This window comes from Tympanuchus pallidicinctus, unplaced genomic scaffold (assembly GCF_026119805.1).
Source record: "Tympanuchus pallidicinctus isolate F22 unplaced genomic scaffold, pur_lepc_1.0 scaffold2, whole genome shotgun sequence".
Taxonomy (NCBI): Eukaryota; Metazoa; Chordata; class Aves; order Galliformes; family Phasianidae; genus Tympanuchus; species Tympanuchus pallidicinctus.
The window spans coordinates 7,308,552-7,327,516 of NW_026294721.1; the positions used below are offsets into that span (position 1 = coordinate 7,308,552).

Genomic DNA, 18,965 nt, shown 5'->3' on the forward strand with positions numbered 1-18,965 from the left:
AGTGAGGGGGGCAAAAAAAAAAAAAAAAAAAGTTGATTTACCAAAGAACACTCTCAACAATCACTGGATGTACTGTGCTAAGTGGGCTTTGATGTCACTGAAGTTATGGCATTAGAAAGTCAAAGGAAAAGGATTTACCGATCTCAAGAGAGAGGAGAAAGACAGCCCTTCTGGCTCACAAACCAGCCTTGGGAACCTGTGAAGGCATTCTGATCAGTGGATGAGTTCCCTGACCTGAGAATCAAGCCCTATCAAAAAGGCGCTCCTGAGAACAGCTGAACAAGCCAGCAGCATTCAGGATCTTCACAGATGAGCCCCAAAACCGTATGTTTTTCTGTCTCAGTGCCAGAAAGTACACAAAGCACGTGTCAAAAATGAGAGTCCTACTGGCAGAGGGCATTACCTGCTACAGACAGGTGCTCATAGGACAAAGAGAGATGATATGGAAAAGATCAAAGTTGGCTTTAAGTTTCTTTGGTAAAACTCAGTAGGAGCAAGATGCTTTCATTTAACTTTGTCTTCCAGCTAGGACTCATTAATTCCAAGGAAAGGGCAAAGAACAAAACTCTATAGTTACCATATGAAAGAAAACATGCTGACTCCAACAACTCTTGTCATATTGCCTTTTGGAATGCAAACGAGCACACAGAAACACGGATGTCAACGGAGCATTCTAGAGAGTAACTAAATTTGAACATGGCTAGTTCTGACTACAAGATCTCTGTATGTTACATTGAATCTATGTTCTAATCACAGTACCTGGTAGCAACCCAGCCCTGAAGTGAAATACTTGCTTTCTTCAGAAAAGAGCAAAGTTCATGCTTCTGGCCTATGGAGTAGGACAGAAATCCAGACATGTCTGAGCAAGATGAATACAGCTCACCATGCTCAACACTGTTAACTTCAGAATTTGCAATAGTATGAGTAGGGAAAGTGAGTGTCAGAAAAGATATGCATACACATATTCCTCATGGAAAAAAATACAATCAGAACACTTTAAATGTAATAAGACATTAGAATGAAAGCTTGTGATGCAGAATAGCTGTGTTCTGTTATTGCAATAAGGGTCTTGCTGACAGGAATTAAGTCCCTACAAAGTGTAAGCAGCTTGATCTGTACAGGAAGAACATTTAGGATTCCTAGGAGCACTTAGCTTTAACTTAATCTTAGATTACTGACCTGTAAAGCAAAGGAGATGAGGTAAGTAAAGCAAAACATCACATAAAAACCACTCTGAGAGAGATATAAAGCACTGGAACAGGCTGCCCTGGGAAGTGGCAGTCGCTGTCCCTGGAGGAGCTCAAGAAATGTGGACATGTGGCACTGAGGGATGTGGTGGAGATGGGTTGATGGTTGGACTGGACAAACTCAGTGGTCTTTTCCAACCTTAATGATTCCATGAAAAAATGACACCATAAAATATCATTAGTAATGGATTAATGCTCCATTAAAAGTACTGAAGATACCATAAGCATAGAGCACTACAGCACAAAAGCTATCTGATTTTACCACAGCATTCCAGCATGAGTTTTTTTCCAGGATGAGCTGTCCAACCAGCAGGAAAGCAATGACAGCTAAGCTCTCCTCACCCCACAGCTAAACCCTGGCCGCTCCAGATCCCGGACGTAAAAAGCAGGCGTGAGGCTGATGGACGTCACAGGGCATCAGCTGCTCCATGTCCTTAAACTGCACGGCGCTGAGATATTTCAACTGCCAAGTTATCTCAGTAATAGAAACCGTATCACGCGTATGGCTCAGCTTCCTTTTTGTTTTCCACCGCCTTCAGAGCCGCTTGGATGAAATTGAACTTACACCGCCTTCATAACGTAAGGTAAGGGACGAACGGTGAGACGGGCGCAACGCTGAGAGCAGCGCCTCGCAGCCACGGGGCAGCAAGGCCTCGGGCCCTGACGGGACCGGACGCCTTCAGCGCCTCACGTTCCCCCACGCCGCGAACCGGGCCCGGCCCTGGGCCGCGACCTCTCCGCCCGCACCGCGAGCCCCCGCAGCGCCTCTCCCGCTCCAGCCCTCGCTCCCTCCTCAGCTCCCCCCCCCACCCCGGCGACGCAGGGCCGCGCTTCCCTCGGGGCCGCCGGAGCCTCACCCTGCGGGGCCTGGCGGCGCAGAGCGCGGGGCAGGCGCCAGGCCCGCCGGCCGCAGCTCTGTAGCAGCATGGACGCCATCTTGGCGCTGGGCGGCTATCTGCCGCCGGCAAGCCCGCTCGCGTCCCGCCGCACGCTGCGCACCCCGCTACACCCAGCAGCGCCCGGCCGGTTCGACCGCATAGCGCCACCCCCACGCCGGAGCCGGGCACGCCGGGAAGCGTAGTTCTCGGGGCGCGCGGCATGCCGGGAGCTGTAGTCCTGGGTGCTGCGCTGACGCCCATCGTAGAGGACGGCGGCGGCGAGGCGGGGCTCTCGCTGAGGGGATCTGGCCCCGCGGCGGTGACGCGTGTGGGGCCGAGTGAGCCCGCTAAAACCACTGCTCAGCAATTGGTCGTTTTACTGAGCGCGTATAACAGGATGTGACGGGAAAAAAGCACCTGTCTGCAGAGTGTTAGGATATTTTAGAGCTAAAATAGTACATAAAGCAACAGCCAACAGCGGTGCTTTGCTGGTGCTGGCTGTAGTTAGGATTCGTTGTTCCACGAATACCACTCCGTTCCCGACTGGTGTGAGCATCTTTGATCAAATACTCACATGCTCAGAACAGCATAAATTGTGCCATTCGTTTTGTTTAACCTTTGATCACAGAGACATAGGGAACAACCAAATCAAATTGCAGAAGTGATCATTTAATATGAGAACAATGAAATGCTAAAAATGAGGTGTGTGAAGTTTGGGTGGAAAATGGGGGCAAAGCTGCTGCAAGTGTTTCTCAACAAGATGGCTGACACCATCGACAACAAGATGGCTGCCTCAAGGGCAGCTCTGAACAGACACAAAGGTTCTGCTCCTATGGACCTCTAGCGTTTCACTTTTGTTTATAACACCGGGCAGTTGCACACACCAAAGCCCTGAAGAAAACAGGGGCTGTTTCCTTATCTGCAAAGGGTGGCAGGATCGTCAGGATTGACCCAAAAGGAGACCGACTGAAACAGAGGAAAAAGCAAATGTGTCTGAAGTCGTCCCTTTATTCCAAAGACTTCAAAAATGCTAGAAATTATTCATTTTTCAAGTTCTTTTGTGTATTTAAAGAAAATCATCAGGGGTTTCTCCTAAATATGAACAATTAAATTAAATGTATGTTGTTTATCTACGAGCATCAGTACAGGTTAGGGGATGACCTGCTGGACAGGAGCCCCACGGAGGGGTGGGGTGCCCTGATGGACAACAGGTTGGTCATGAGCCAGCAGTGTGCCCTGGTGGCTGAGAAGGCCAGTGGTATCCTAGGGTGCATTAAAAAGAGTGCAGCCAGCAGGTCGAGGGGGGTGATCCTCTTTCTCCATTCTGCCACATTTAGACTACTGTGTCCAATTCTGGACTCAAAAAAGATAGGGATCTCTTAGAGTCTCCTTGAAAAGGTAAGAAAGATGATAAAGGGCCTAGAGCATCTCCCGTATGAGGAAAGGATGAGAGACCCTGGTCTGTTCTGCCTGGAGAAGATAGGGGATCTGATCAATGTTTATAAATATCTGAAGTGTGGGAAGCAATTAGATAAGGCCAGGCTCTTCACAGTGGTGTGTAGCAATAGGACAATGGCCAATGGTCAAAAACTGGAACATAGAAAGCTCCACACAAACGTATGGAAGAACTTCTTTTCAGTGAGGGTGACAGAGCACTGTAACAGGCTGCCCAGAGAGATGGTGTAGTCTCCTTCTATAGAGATATTCAAGACCTGCCTGGATGCCTACTTGTGCTATCTGTTGTAGGGAACGTGCTTTAGCAGGGGGTTGGACTTCATGATTTCTAGAGGTCCCTTCCAACCCCTACAACTCTGTGATTCCATAATTCTGTGATTCATCATATAGAATATCAAAGAATATTCAATTGACCAAACCTTAAAATAAATCGAGATACCCATTTCTTATGTGTCTTTTAACTGTATTGGCTACAAAACCACTATTGTTGGTTCTATTTAGTGACTGTTAGAAATGTAACTGATATTTATGTGCTTTTTCATCAGAGCTGCTTTTAAAATGTATAGCTCCAAAACATAATGGAAGGCTTTCAGAAGTCTCTTAAGAGTCTGATATATTTAAATGGTTAAAGTTGCTTAAACTGTGTGACATAACAACATTGCTTTATGTTACTCCATGAATCTTAAAAAAAAAATCTCCCAGTCACGAGAGTGGATTTGTAGCCTTCTCTTGTTATTCTTTTTTCTTTCTGGTTGGATGATAACAAAATGAAATGGGGCAACTAATGGCAGTTCCTTTAACAAAGCTGCTTAATTATGTAGAAACACTATATGAAGTCTACAGAACAAGAAGAATATGCTCTGAAGTCATTAAACTATTGACAAGAGCCTTCAGACAGCAAACAGATGGTTACAGTGGACTCAATACACTTAAGCAGACGAGTAATCAGACTCTCAACAGTTTCATTAATTTCAGTGGTATGCAGCATGCCAGACAATGTACACGCAAGCCTTTCAGATCTGAATCAGTTATGTTTCTGTACAGCCTTTTGTTCCAGATTTGTTGATACCTGGAAGTTGTGTGCTTTTCTACCATATATTAAAAGGAAAAATAATACACTCTGTGAAAATTCTCTCAACAAACACACAGTTTCAAAATACTACTTGATTTAGTGCACTTAATAAGTATTGTAAAATATAGCTTAAGAAAAAAAAACTAATAATAATTTTCAAGTCATTGTATGAACTGTTTCCATATGAGAAGGTCCAGTGACTGTGGTTTATATCTGGATTATCCATACAGGTCAGTTTTTGCTTTAAAGAAAAGCATATTCCAGTACATTCAAGCAGCCTATAAGTTCACAATATCACTTGAACACAGAATAAGACACAAAACACATAGTTACTAGGGTTTTATTTGAAAAACCTTAAGCTACTACAGCCATTTTAGACCAGATTCTTAAAGCACCCATGTTGTTCGGAAAAACTGCCAGCGGTCTTGTTGAAAATTATGTGTTTTCTGGCAGGAATAGGGTGAGACTAAAAGGAGGAAACACAAACCCTTTTTAGATGGATTTAATGAGGATGAAAACACATGCAGTATTTAAACAAAATTAAGGTTATGATTTCTTGTTAAGCATCAGCTTTTTTTTCCCCTGGAATGTTAAATAGCAGCATGAGAACTGGCTAAACAATTACATAGGTTGCTCCAAAAGTAATGCCTTCTATTTGTTAGCATGGAAACCATAACAAAAACAAAGAGCACAATAATACACCAAAACATTTACTTATATCTGAGCATAACCCAGTGATATGAAAAAAAAATGCAAGAATGTTTTATTTGTTTAAAGAGAGATGTACATAAGATTTACAAAAACACAGAGTAGCATAGTTGCCACTCTTTTCCCAAGGGTAGATATGTTCCAGGAAGCACCTGCTAGATCCTGCTCATGTTTTTTTTTTTTTGAGAGTGAGTAGCAGGACCTTCACTCCCAACTTCAGATACAGTTGCCCTCTAGCTTGTGCAAGTGGCTGGGTAGCAATAGAAAATCTGTGACACTCCTGCCAGGACCACATTCATTTCACACACATGGCCTCTGTTCCCCATTGCACCAAAGTGACAAGCTGAGCAGGCACTGGAGATAGGACTTGGTGCATAAGGGGAAGGAGGTTCAATTTGTCATGCTGTGGGCTGGAAGTAGGGGAAGGTGGGAACACAATTAGCATCTGATGGGATGAAAAACAGGCTTGCTGTTTCTCTGATGCAGAATCATTTTTGTTTACACAGCCTGATTATACGCTCTGTAGTGATTCAGGTCTATATATGATATTTAAAAGTAGAATTAAGGTTTAAGTCTGCAGAATCTGTTTCTATGGCAATTACCAGGTTGTCTTACTGAGTAGATTCAGCAATATGAAATCAACCTCATCGGTATTCACCACTGTTCAGCGTAAATGTGAAAAAAAGACTTTACTGTGTAGGCAGTTACACTAAGTTTCCACTCGAGGGAGAAAACCAAAGAATTGTTAGTAGTCTTTAAAAATACTCCCATTCATAATCATAGATATTTTGGAGAGACTCCCAGGATACATAAAAATACTCCCGTTGCTTTCTAAATGTTAAAACCCGAAGGTAAAAGTTCAAGTGGTAGCTGGATTACAGACTCACTCTCTATGAACGTCCAGGTCGCAAGTTCATTCCTGTTCCTTATGTGCCAAAACCAAGCAGTAGCGGCTACGCATTAGCAAGAGCACAGAAGCAGTGGGAATTGCATGCAGTGCCAGAGAGATTTCCATAACAGTAATATTGTGCTGAAAAATCATTCCAAATGATTACCCACTCCAATTCTAGAGAAAAAGTGTTTTAAAATATTGCATAAACTTGACCCAAATTTGCCCTGTAAAATAATAGCTTACGTGGTCATTAATTAAACTTTACCTTTAGGCAGACACGAGAACACCACTGGAAGAATATGGATGTGGTCTATTTTCAAAGAGGGAAAAGTAGTATTTGCAGGTCGCAGTGAAAACTCATACAGATTCTAGCTTTAACCAGCAGATGGAGCTTATGTGAAACAAACAAGCTGAAAAGATGCAGAATCATTGCACAGAAGTGTTTTGGGCCACTGCAGTCTACATGACTGGAGAAGGACATGGGGAAAAAGCTAGAAGGTTCTGGGCAAGGCAGGAGTGAGCAGAGGAGAAAGGGTAGGCAGTGTTCAGACTGTACACATAGCAAAAAAAAAAAAACAAAAAAAAATCAAAACTGATATAAAATAGCAAATAGCTATAATGTATAAAGTGATTTAGACGCTGAAAAATATGGAGGAAAAAAAAAGATAACAAAAGGAGCCTCTGATGTGAAAAATGCACCTGCTAGTGCCAGCTGATATGAGGAAGGCTGAGATTTTGCTACAATATTACCAGTGCTGTAATTAAAATTCCCTGCTAGGCCTTCTAGTTTGTCAATTTGATTTTATCAATTACAGGCTTTAAAAATATGCATTTTGAGTTATTCTTTGCCTCCAGTTTTTGTGTTGTTGTTGGTTGTTTTTTTGTTGTTTTTTTTTTTAGTCTGGAGGGTTTGCAAGTTCCTGTCTGCAATTAGAAGCAGAGAAAGCTGACAATCTTGTGCCATCATCTGCCTCTCAGAGTCAGGTCTTTAGGAAAACACCAAATGTTGTGTTACTGTCAATAAAAGCTTGAAATCTGCCACCTCTACTTTCATAAATCCATCAGGAAGTAAGGGAAGAAACCATGAAGGTCCCCCCCACTCAATCCCAGATTTAGTAGTCCTGATCCTGCACACCTTATAGATCTTAAAACTCCTGGAGAAGTCAGCAAGGATTACAGGAATGCTGGGGAATACAAAGGTCCTGCAAGCCAGATACTTTCTAGTCTGTGTCCATTAAAGAAACAGGAGAAGGGCTGCAACCATTGTAGGAGAATTGTTAGCTTTGTATTATAAAAGACAGGGAGAAAAATGGGCTACTTCCAAGGGCCATTTTAGTGGCAACGGCCTAACTTTAGCAATTTGGTAAAGCTGAGGCTGCTTGTGATAAGCACTGCTTTAGAATAGAGAGGATTACAAGCACACGTTCGCAGCTGTACCACTGGGTAGCAGGGAAAATGCTATGTCTCATTGTCTCCCAGGCATATTTGGGCTTTGTCTGCCTGAAAGGAGGGAAGAACTGAGCATTTCTTTTAAAAGAACAAATAAGAAAGATATTGAGGATGGAAAGGTTGATTTGCTGAAGCAAAGAATTCCTGTGTAGAATTTAGCCCTCTTGGGCCTCAGCTATTGTTACCTCTTTCTTGCTGGTTTTGCTCATGATCCTATCAGTCCTAGCCCATATATTTTTTCCTAACAATCAGTCTGAATGACCCTACCAGAATATATTTCAGCCTTTGAATCACTCTCTCTTGTTTACTGTCCCCGGTTTAAACTCACTACCTTACATAATCCAGACCAAGGCTGTAACACAGATCTCACACTTTTTTATCCTGTTCTCCTTGACCTGCCTAACACTCCCATCTTCTGTGCTGCCATACAATGACCTTCCCATTCCAGCATGCAAGCCCACAGCCCCTCCTTTATTCAAGTCAAAGAGCTGCTTTTCTCAAGAGGCCTCCCCACAGAGATAATGAAAAGCAGATTAAGAGATTTAAAAAAGGAGTTGGTTCCTTTGGAATGGTCAGCGAGCTTTCCCTTTCTACAACCGTCCTCTAATACTGTAAATTTTCTAAATCAGTGTTTGTCTGAATGTCTGTGCCTTGACCTCAGCAGGACCTAAGCTGCTGGGCCCCAAACCTATGCATGCATATGCATGTCATGTCCCTTTGCTATTGGCAACATTAACAGATATAACATGGTAAGGGAACATGCACGGTTTGCGGATAATATCAAAAAACTATTGGAAAGGGCTGAAAATAAACATTTTCTAAACTTTTGTTTATGTGATACAAGAAAAACAGCAACTTCCAAGGCAAGTAAAGTATAGCTCTATTGACATTTGGTTTGGACTGATGTGTAGGTATATAAGAATCTTGAGGGGAAATACCTGGTAAAATGTGAAGCTATAGAAAAATAACAAAAAGCCATCAAGCACAAGTGGTGTTAGTGGTGCTAGTGGTGCTTTGCCTGCATCCTGCTTTTTTCCTATGTGGCTGAATTTCAGGCGTCAGAAACAGAAGACGCTTTGTCTGGGTTTTCCCATGTAATCAGCAACCTCTCTCCTGTGCCTTAGACCTCTATTCACTTTACTACTATTATAGTGTCCCCTAGAGACAGCCTGAGGAGGCACTCACCCCCAAACGTCCTGTTACCTTAAAGCTATTCTTGTTTTTTTTTTCTCAGTAATGCATTATATTCTTTAATCTTGGCTATGTGACTACAAAGCATGGCTAGCAAGTTGTATCTGTATATAAGAAAACACAAAGTTGATGTAAAAGAGCTTTACTGTTGGATTTGAACAGTATACTGGGGAAGTAAAGTCCCCCAAACTGGAAACTCTTCTCTGAAAGCAACTTCAGGAGGGAGCTTTGTGTGAGAGCCGAAGGCACAGCTGGGGCCACACATATCTCGCAGTTCATCAGCTGCACTGGATAGAGCAAGGGAAACTCAGACTAATCTGAGCAGCAGGTAAAAGTAAGCCATCCAGACTGCTTGTCAGCCAGGATTACAAGCCTCACGCTCATTCCAATATGACACATATCTCTCATTTTCTATTTTTTATCACTAATCTAACAGATGAAAGAGGAAGTATACCCAGCAGATACAAGAAAAAAAGAAAGACTCCATTCCCCTTTGGCTCGGGCAACAGAGCTTTCTTGTCATGCTAAGGGAACAACCTCCTCCCCTTTCCGAGGCCTCTCCTCCCAAGGAACAGACATCTAACTCTCTCTGAGCTGGAAGCCTCTTTCAGTGTGCCAGCTGGGAATCAGGGCCCTGGGCTGGATCCCAGCACCTGTGCCTAGTTTTCTTACAGAGTGAGGCCAGCTGCTCATCCAGGTCCATAAACGTCCTGTACACTCTATTTCTTTTCCTTTCTGTACATTGCTTTGGATTAGCAATGTTAGCATGTTGCATATATTTGGATTTCAGCAGATAACACTATTTTAAAATTCCTTTAGCCTGCTTTGTTCTAAGGATTCTAACAGGGCACTGAGAAACAGAGCTATGGCATCTTTTTTGTAATCCTCAAACTAGGGTTGTTAAACTACCACAGTAGTGCCCAGTGTCCCCGTCTGTGTCTGTTGGAATTTGAAGATGAGCAGGATACAACTGCAGGCCGCTTTGGAAACTGGTCACATGGTGTTTGAGAGGAAGAAGTGTTTCTGATGGCTGGTGTTTGTCACACAACTTTTCTGGCATCAGGGAGGGTAGCAGAGTGCAGTTGACCCTGAGGGTTGACATGCATTAGATAATCGCTTTGGCCCTGAGTTGGTTCACAGCATGTTAGACGAGTCATTTCTATCGGTGACACCAAAGTATCAACTGCAGACTTCCTGTGTTTCTTTCTTTCAGTGTGTGGAAATAACTATGCATCTTTTCTGAGTTTGCATTATGTACTTATTTATCCAACAGTTCTTATGCAGTCTGCTGAGAGAAGACTACTATCACTACTAATAGCTTAACACTGAAAAGCCCTCATGTCATTCAGAAGTCCTAGTATAAACAGAGGGAGATTGGGACATTCTGTACTGCAAACACAGGGAGATGCACAGAAGTCTGGAAAATAATGAAGGTGGGAGGAAAGCGAACAGAAAATGATTATTACCACTTTGCATAATACCATCTTAATTCAGTCAATCAGGGAGAAGAGTTTAAAAAGAACAGAAAGAAATACATTTTCATATGAATTTCTTGCCACAGTATGTTGTAAAACCCCAAAGTGTAAATAAATACGTTCAAAAAGAAAATAGATGAATTCATGGGGCTAGGTTCAACAATGTCTCTGACACTTGCTTATCTAGATACATCTCCATCAGAAAATCCCTAAACTACTGATCGTGAGAAGCATGTATGACATAACCGGGGATGGGCTAATTTTCCAATGCCCAATTTCCAATTCTAGATATACTTTACTATGTACTTTTCTTCTTGGTTTTCCTTGAGGAGAGGACATGGCTGAGCTTGCTTTTAAGTTAAAAAGCCCTTTTCATTCTGCAGATAAAGAGTGGCAGGAATAAGAGACCATAAATGATTCCCCATGGGCAGCTAATGAAAACCGGAGGAACTGAGTTGTAAATTGCAAGTGAGGAAGAGGTGTTTGAGGTGGACTGCAGGGTTACTGTTGGTAGGTCTCAAACCAGTTGATTTCAGGCACATGTGACTAGCCAGTGATGGTTGGCAGTGACAGGTCCACGAGTCCCAGAGAGCATGCTGACAACACACAGTTTCTGCCATCCTTAGCTCTTGGTGCTACTGTCACCAACAAGAGAACAAACGGGCTAACAGAGATGGGGATTTTCTGAACAAAGGTGTAAGAAAAGCAGGCCAGAAAGGAGAAAGATTTAAGTCTAATTGGTGACTTTCACAGAACTTTGCACCATGAAATTCTGCATGGGTAGGGAACTCGCATCGTCTTTGGCTTTCATACTGTAATGCTTTCTCCTTCCAAATCTTAACAAAGCCCAAATTCTCTTACAGTAAGCCTCATGGCTATGACTTACAATCTCTCTCCCTCTACTGGGTAGTTACCTATGGAAGCAAATAGGAGCACATGCATTAGAAATTTGCCTTACGCTTGCTTTTATTAATTATATTTTTATTATTAATTTATTATTATTATTTTTTTATTATTTATTATATTTTATTATTAAGAATATATTATTATCTTCTTCCTCAGTTCTTTCTTCTGTGCTTCATGATCTTTTTTTCCCAAATACATTCAGTTTTCTTGATACCCTCTGAACATCACATCTTCTTTTTCTTGATTCTTCTGTTACGTGAGGATTTAGGCTGTTGAGGATTTTGTATTTGACTTTGATGTAAGCGGAAGCAAAAGCAAAGAAACTGCCCAGTAATTAATTTAAAATAAAATATTCTGGGGATTGTTGGTTTTTGCACAGGCATGCGTGCAGGCCCCAGTAGTCCAGAGTTTTAGAAATCTGGGAAAAAGAAATCCCTAAGATCTAAGGTTCATAATTTTTCTATCTTGAGCCAGTCAAACAAAATTCACACTTGAGTTTTCTTATCCTTAAAACTGACTTATTTGGATGGAAAATCCGCTGGATTCTGCTTAATAGATTGTTTACTTATAATTTGTTGTTCCATTACCAAAAATATTAACAGCAAAATACATAAGCCAGCTGTGTTATGTCTCAAGTTAGCTCTCTAACAGCAATAGTTAACTACCAAAGAGTATTCCCAGAGCAGAGCTGACATTAATTGAGAAAGATAGTGCTCTCAAATATGTCGAGACAAGATGCTATAGAAATTGATTTAACCAGAGCATGTCTTTTGTCATGGAACTGCATTTCTCTCCTTTGCAGTCCACATAGACTAAATACAATTGCTGTTACTCTATTCAGATTAATGAAAAAACATTAGAAATGAATCTCAAAGGTGTTTCACTGCTGTGTCTATTCTGAATTTCTGTCTGTTTAAGCACATTTTAAAAAACAGGATGAACAATCCAGTGTTCTCCAAATGGAAAATGACAGATCTGGCTGGGAGAGATTTTTGTATCAGGCTTTGATAATATTTTTCTCTAGTCGTAGTAGGCTTTGTAGTAATCACTATCTGCCATCCTTTTGTTTAAAACTCTGAGTTATCTAAATAAAGGGACAGGAAAGACATTTTGCTCCAACACAAGTACTTTCACAGATTCCCTGATGTACTGACCTTCTCAATTCACTGTGGTAATGGCGCTCCTCAAAAGTTACTAATTAGAATCATAATAGAGTCTTTATTATGGCAAACTTAAATAACACAAGGAGAATCAGTTAGTGAGGATACACTGGAATTTAACTGAAAACAAAACAAAACACTGTTATTAATCATTTGCTCTGAACTAATTCAGCCCTTACTAATACCTACGTAAGTTGTGCATTTACATTATTTTGTTAAACAGCATCATACAAAAATAATTTTGCTGTATAGCATATCAGGATTATCAAGTGTCATTTTACTTGCACAGATTAAAAAAAATATTTGTTGCTCCCTTTAAAACTGAGGTAACATAACTAATTTCTTTTTACCGTAAAATAGATGAAGTAAATTCCTGTCTCACTAACAAAATATTTTTATTCAGCTGAGACATTTCATAAACCTGTTGAAGGTAAGAACTGCCAATGCTGTGTAAGGCAGGGAGAAGATACTGCAGAAGAAATTCATAGATTTTGTCTCCAGAGCTTTATTTGCATTGATGTACAGGAAAGCAAGCAAGCAATGACTATCAGCTTTCAAGATGAGCTTGTAGTGCTGACAGTAAAAAAAGCGTTCCTTTGCTTCCAAATTGAGTACATTTGTTCTGGAATTTATTAAGACACTGTAAACAAAGAAACTTACTATGCCACATCCTGTTCTTTATTTACAGTGGATGAGAGCTTTGTTGGGCATTAAGGAAACTAGAACAACTGTACTGGCATAGACCAAAGGCCTGTAAGTCCCTTTATCCAATCTCTGATCATACTCAGAAACAAGTGCTTAGGGAAAGAATATAGGAAATAGGGCAAGCACAGAACACGGCTGCCATTAGCCTACTCTGCCTGCAGCAGTGACTGTTGTATTTCATCACTGCTGATAACACAGAAGGTAGTCTAGTGGTCTGAGCACAGAGCTGGGAGCTATGAATGCGCATTTCAGTCCTGCTGCTGTCACCAAGGTTACTTCTCTATTGCTGTGTCCTAGCTTGTGTGCCTGTGTGCTTGTGACAAACCTGTCTTCCAGCCTCTGCACTGCAGAGGCACACAGTCCACACTTAGGCACCCACACATTCGTGCTGTAATTGGCCAGGTTTAGAGAGACTTGTGCCTCGCTAACAAGCTGCTTAACATCTGTGGGGCTTGTTTCCTGCTAGAGCTGCATAATGTCCCAGTGCACTTCTTATTGTGCCCCTTTCGCTCTCCCTTATTCTTACCAATTCCTCTACTTTTCACTGGACTTTTTTACCTGGACTGCTTAGCCACAGTCAATCTGAGAAGTCATGTAAAGAGGTTGATTCTTAATGTCCAGCTCAAGCTGCTGATGAAAAGGTGAAAGTTAGATTTCCAGTGCAACCACAGAGATAACATTTAAGTAATCTCCTTAAAATTTCCTGTTAGAATTTTTGTTTAAAAACATGCTTCACTTTACTTCATTATTAGATCATTCCTGAATTGATCCTCAGCAAGTGAATCCATCAACTGCTTATCCACTTCTCTCAACATCATTTTCTGAAACTCTGCGGGCTCCTCCTCAGCTGCCTCCTCCAGTGCAAATATTGTCACACCACCGCCAGTCTACTTGAACTATCCTTTCAGAAACATCATGTGGAAAACTCAGTGCACTGTTCAGAACACCATGATGTAGTCAGGTAAATGGGAATTTGCCAAAACTAGTTTCCATCTTGCAGTAGAGAGCCTTTAGCAGTTTAGTGCACTCTTTACCCCATTCAGCCATTGGGAGTACCCTCATTTCTGCAAGCTGACTCAAGCTGGCTGGATGAAGGGGCAGTTTTTGGGTATTTCTCCCCAAATGCTTATCCTCCAGCTGCCTGCAGCTCAGCTTGAGCAGAACCCTGGAGAGCTCCTCATCTTCCTGCTGCCTCCATGAGCATCTGTGTGGGGCATGGGCCCGAGGCTAGGGTGAGTCAAGTGCACATCAAGGTAATGGGTAACCATGAGTGTCTGAGCAGGGGAGCTGGGAAAAGAGCACGGCCATTAGAAAGGAAGAAAGCTGGCAGAAAAACTAGACTATACAAGCTCTCATATGCTGGCATGTCAGTGGAAGGTTGTGCATAGTAAATTAATAACTACAGGTGTGCATGCTTTAGCTATGACCCTAGGGAAAAGCAAGTAGCATTGCATTCAAAGAATAGTATTTGCTTTACGCTGTCCTGTGAGCATAGGTTCAATACACACATTGACTAGTATTTATAGGTTATATGCAGAGGAATTTAGACAACAACCTAAAAAATCAGCAGCATGCACAAGTACAAATGCACAACAATATCCCATTAACTTGTTTAATATGCCAGCTTTGAAAGTGATATGTCTTTCTTTTACATTTCTGCTACAAAAGCTTTGTTATTTCTTTGATCATTAAAATTCTGCAATAAAGGTGATTCAATGATTTTACAAACCAACCTCATCTCTAGAATATTATAATTTGACAATTCCAAGACATTTCAACACAGACCCCTGAACGTATGTTATATATCGCATTGCAGATTTCATTCAATAGCAGAAAATGTACTCTGAATGCAATATCATCTTATCAGTATTCTAGCACCATAAGCTTCACACTGCAAACAGCGTGCTGTTCGTTACAATGAAACTGAAAATGGAATAACTGAAGGGTTGATTTATATGACCTTCTCTCAGGAACGTTCTAATTCTGACATAATCTCTCTGACTGAAATCATTAACACTGTATAATCTTGATTTATTACCTTTAAAAAAAAATGAAGCTTAGATAGATCAACAGATTACCTCGCATGAAAAACACTAGTGCAACAGTTCAGGAAGACTGCAAGAAAATGCAGATTGATCATGTGACTTACTCCAAACATTGTCTCAGCCAGCAAACCCAAGAACAGGGCTGAAAGCAAGTAGGAAAACATTATGCAGACATTTTCACAAATCCAGTCCATCACTCAGAGATCTCTCCCAGTTATATACATTTTTACTGCAGAGATAAGAGCATCTTAATAAGTAAAAGGATGAAACAGTCTGTTTAAAGCTGTAGGAAACTTTCAGTAAACAGATAATTTATGGCAAAATGGCCAGCTCCTGATTCCCACTACACACATACTACACAAAAGGCTGAAAAACTGCTTTACCAGGCAGTTCAGTTTTACTCCAACTCCAGCAGAATAACCTATTATATGCTATTCTGTTCAAATACCAGTCAGAGGGACTAGGAAAGACTATTCTATGTTGTGAGGATACACTGGACCTATTTCTAACTGCTAGTAGGTCAGACTAGAACATCCCTTCAAAATAATAAATGTTATCCATAAACTAAAGTAGCTGGATTAGGTAAAGTAAAACTCTTATTGGACTGAGAGGTGAATCGAGTTGGATTCTTTAATACTTGTTTTCTTGGGGTGAGGTGGAGAGAGACGTAAGAAGAATCATGGAATTGCAGGAGTTGGAAGGGACCTCAAGAGATCATTGGGTCCAAACCCTCTGCTAAAGGAGGTACCTGCTAAAGCAGGTACCATACAACAGGTCGCACAGGTAGGCATCCAACCAGGCCTTGAACATCTCCACATAAGGAGACTCCACAACCTCTCTGGAAACCTGTTACAGTGCTCTGTCACCTCACTGTAAGGAAGTTCTTCCTTGTATTTGTATGAAATGTTCAAGTTTTAGACCATTGCTCCTCATCTTCTCACTACACACCACCAAGAAGAACCTGGCCTTCCCCATTTACCTCCTACCGCCATTTATATACCTATAATCATTAATCAGTTCCCGCCTTTCAGTCTGCTTTTTCTCAGTCTGAGCAAATCCAGGTTACTCAGCCTTTCCTCATAGAGGAGATGCTCCAGGCCCTTTATTATCTTTGTGGCTCTCTGCTGGACTCCTTCTAGGAGATCCCTGTCTTTTTTGAATTGGGGAACACTCCAGACGCAGCTTCACCATGGCAAAGCAGAGGGGGAGGATCACCTCCCTTGACCTGCTGGCCACGTTCTTTTTAATGCACCCCAGGATACCACTGGCCTTCTCAGCCCCAAGGGCACACTGCTGGCTCAGTGGCCAACATGTTGTCCACCAGGGCACACAGGTCCTTCTCCACAGGGCTCCTCTCCAGCAGGTTATCCCATGCACACGGTTATTCCTCCCAGGTAGAAGACTTGCTCTAATTAAGCCTCATCAGGTTCCTCTCTGCCCAACTCTCCAGTCTGTCGAGGTCTTGTTGGATGGTAGCACAGTCTTCTGGTGTGTCAGACACTCCTCCCAGCTCGGCATCATCAGCAAAATTCCTGAGAGTGGATTCTATCTCTTCATACAGGTCACTGATATATATCTTGAACAAGACCAGACCCATGACCAACCCCTGGGAACACCATCCATTACAACCAGACCCTGCCAGTTGAACAGTTCTCAATTCACTTCTAAAGAAAGGACAAACTATCCACACCAAACATGTTTGATAAATTAACAGTATAAGCCCAATTAACACAGCTTTAGTATCTTACCAACATGTCATTTAATTCTAAGTGAACTAAGAAAAATCAGTTTGCCCTCCCCCCACCTGCTTTTTTGCAGCGAAATGAACGTTTGCATCCTTCCCTCCCACATGCTCATCTTGTAGTCGCCACTTAGCCACTTCCCAGGCCTGCTTTGGACAAATCTTTATCTTATCATCCTTCCCTTACAAATCCTTCTGTAGAGAGAGCACTTAACATCCTCCTCTTTTGCAAATTTTACCTTTTACAAGTGGTGCCTAATCAAACTCACTTTATGCTGTCTGGAAAGCAAAGGGCTTTATTTTAGAATTCTTTTTATCCAGTGCATTTCATTATGATATGAATATTTGTTTAGTTTTCACAGATGGCAGTCTCCTCAGTGCAGGAATGAACATTGTCTGCTTCAGTGTATTGTACAATGCTAACCCAGGCATATTATTCTCACCTATGAATGAGCCTGTTCCTTATTACTTCCAAAAATCAAATATTACACAGTTCCTCCAGTATTAGTTGCATATGGACCATATGAGCTGTAGGTAGTGCAGGCACTGCAAAACTACTACAGACTGAAAGGGATTATTCCTTCCTTCCTGAATACACTGGAGTGGATATAGCAGGAACTAAATTTGTGCTTAGAGCAAAACAGGAAGTGCTTGATTCTTTTAATGCATTGGGAAAAAAAAAGGAACAAATACAAAAACTTCAAGGGAATAAAACTTGACACATTAGTTCTCTTTAGCTATTATGGACGCAATAAATTATTTAGTAGAACAAAGAAAAAATCTGCATTTTTTTTCAAATCAGTTAGCACCATACCTGTATATGGTACACATCAAGAGGTGTAAATACAGACAAAATTTGGACTAGCAACTTAATGTAAAGTCCAGTTCTACAAACCAGAATGCCTGACTTTCAGCATGAGTTGTTTATTGAATTCTTAAATGAATGTATTTATCAGTAGGAAAAAAAAAAAAAATAAATCAAAACAGCAGAGGAAGTAATATAGCCCTAGATTTCCCAATAGTGAATTCATTAACAGAGTCAATTCTGAACTCAGCCCAGCATCTTATCCACCAGACAACACTCACTTTCCTGCATAATGACAGATGATCATAAAAGCTTAACAATGTCTTGTTGTGGCTGGTAAAGCAAACAGGAATGAGAATGAAGAAAACTATGGTATCATCTTTGACCAATGGCAGCATATTAAATATGAGAAATTAAGAATTATACCTTGTTAGGATGACTATCATCACCCTCAGCAACTATAAAAAGCTCAAAGTCAAATGGTTCTGACTCACTTGAAGGGTGGTAGCATCTGCAGAGGAAATTCTGGGTATGAGCTGTCACCAGAGGCTAATCTGTCTGGAACAGGTGCACAGTGGTTTGCCAGTCCCTCTTCATTTCACGGCCAGGAGCCAGGGGATGCAGCTCATGAAAGGGATGCCCGTTTGGAATAGAAATTGTACAAACCAAGAAGGGGCACTACCTGTTTTGGCATCTCTCAGGAGTGTCTTCTGCTGGTAAAGTTATGGTGACTAATGGAATTTGGAAGCCTTTCACCACTCAGTGTACATCAGTGCTAACATCCTACCTGTCCTTTCCCAAGATCAAGTTCTCCTGGGCCACAGTAACAACCTTTGGTTCAAGTACTTTTACAGCCAATATGTTTATAACTGTAAACTCACCTGATTTTCTATAATCTGGTGGCTGTTAATATTTAAAAGTGAAACTAGTATATACAAGTAGCAGATCAGTAACCTAAGACCAAAGAACATTTATTGAGCCCTTTAGGACAAAAGGTGGAAGTACTGTAAAATTGACTTTCAAATGAATGAACAAGGAATACATATTCAAAATCTCAACTCTGGCAGATGCTGAACCCAGAGTCATTTGATCTGCAGTAGCAGTTGGATGTCTGAGTACATCAACTGGAGCAGAAAGAAATCTTTCTCAGAAAGTACTGCTTAGCTAATCCAACTGGAGGCTTCTGAATAAAACATTCTGATTGCATTAGAATTATTCCCATTGATAAAAATACAC

At 41.4% G+C, this 18,965-nt stretch overlaps 1 protein-coding gene across 1 annotated transcript in view; it reads right to left on the reverse strand.

Moving 5' to 3' along the window:
• Positions 1-2,278, reverse strand: part of LETM1 (leucine zipper and EF-hand containing transmembrane protein 1) — a 28,917-nt gene extending 26,639 nt beyond the window's left edge. Inside the window, exon 1 of the mRNA XM_052682183.1 lies at positions 2,105-2,278. Within this exon, the coding sequence (XP_052538143.1) occupies positions 2,105-2,183 (79 nt within the window). The 5' untranslated portion in view covers positions 2,184-2,278. The remainder of the gene's footprint in view (positions 1-2,104) is intronic.
• Positions 2,279-18,965: the final 16,687 nt, after the last annotated feature.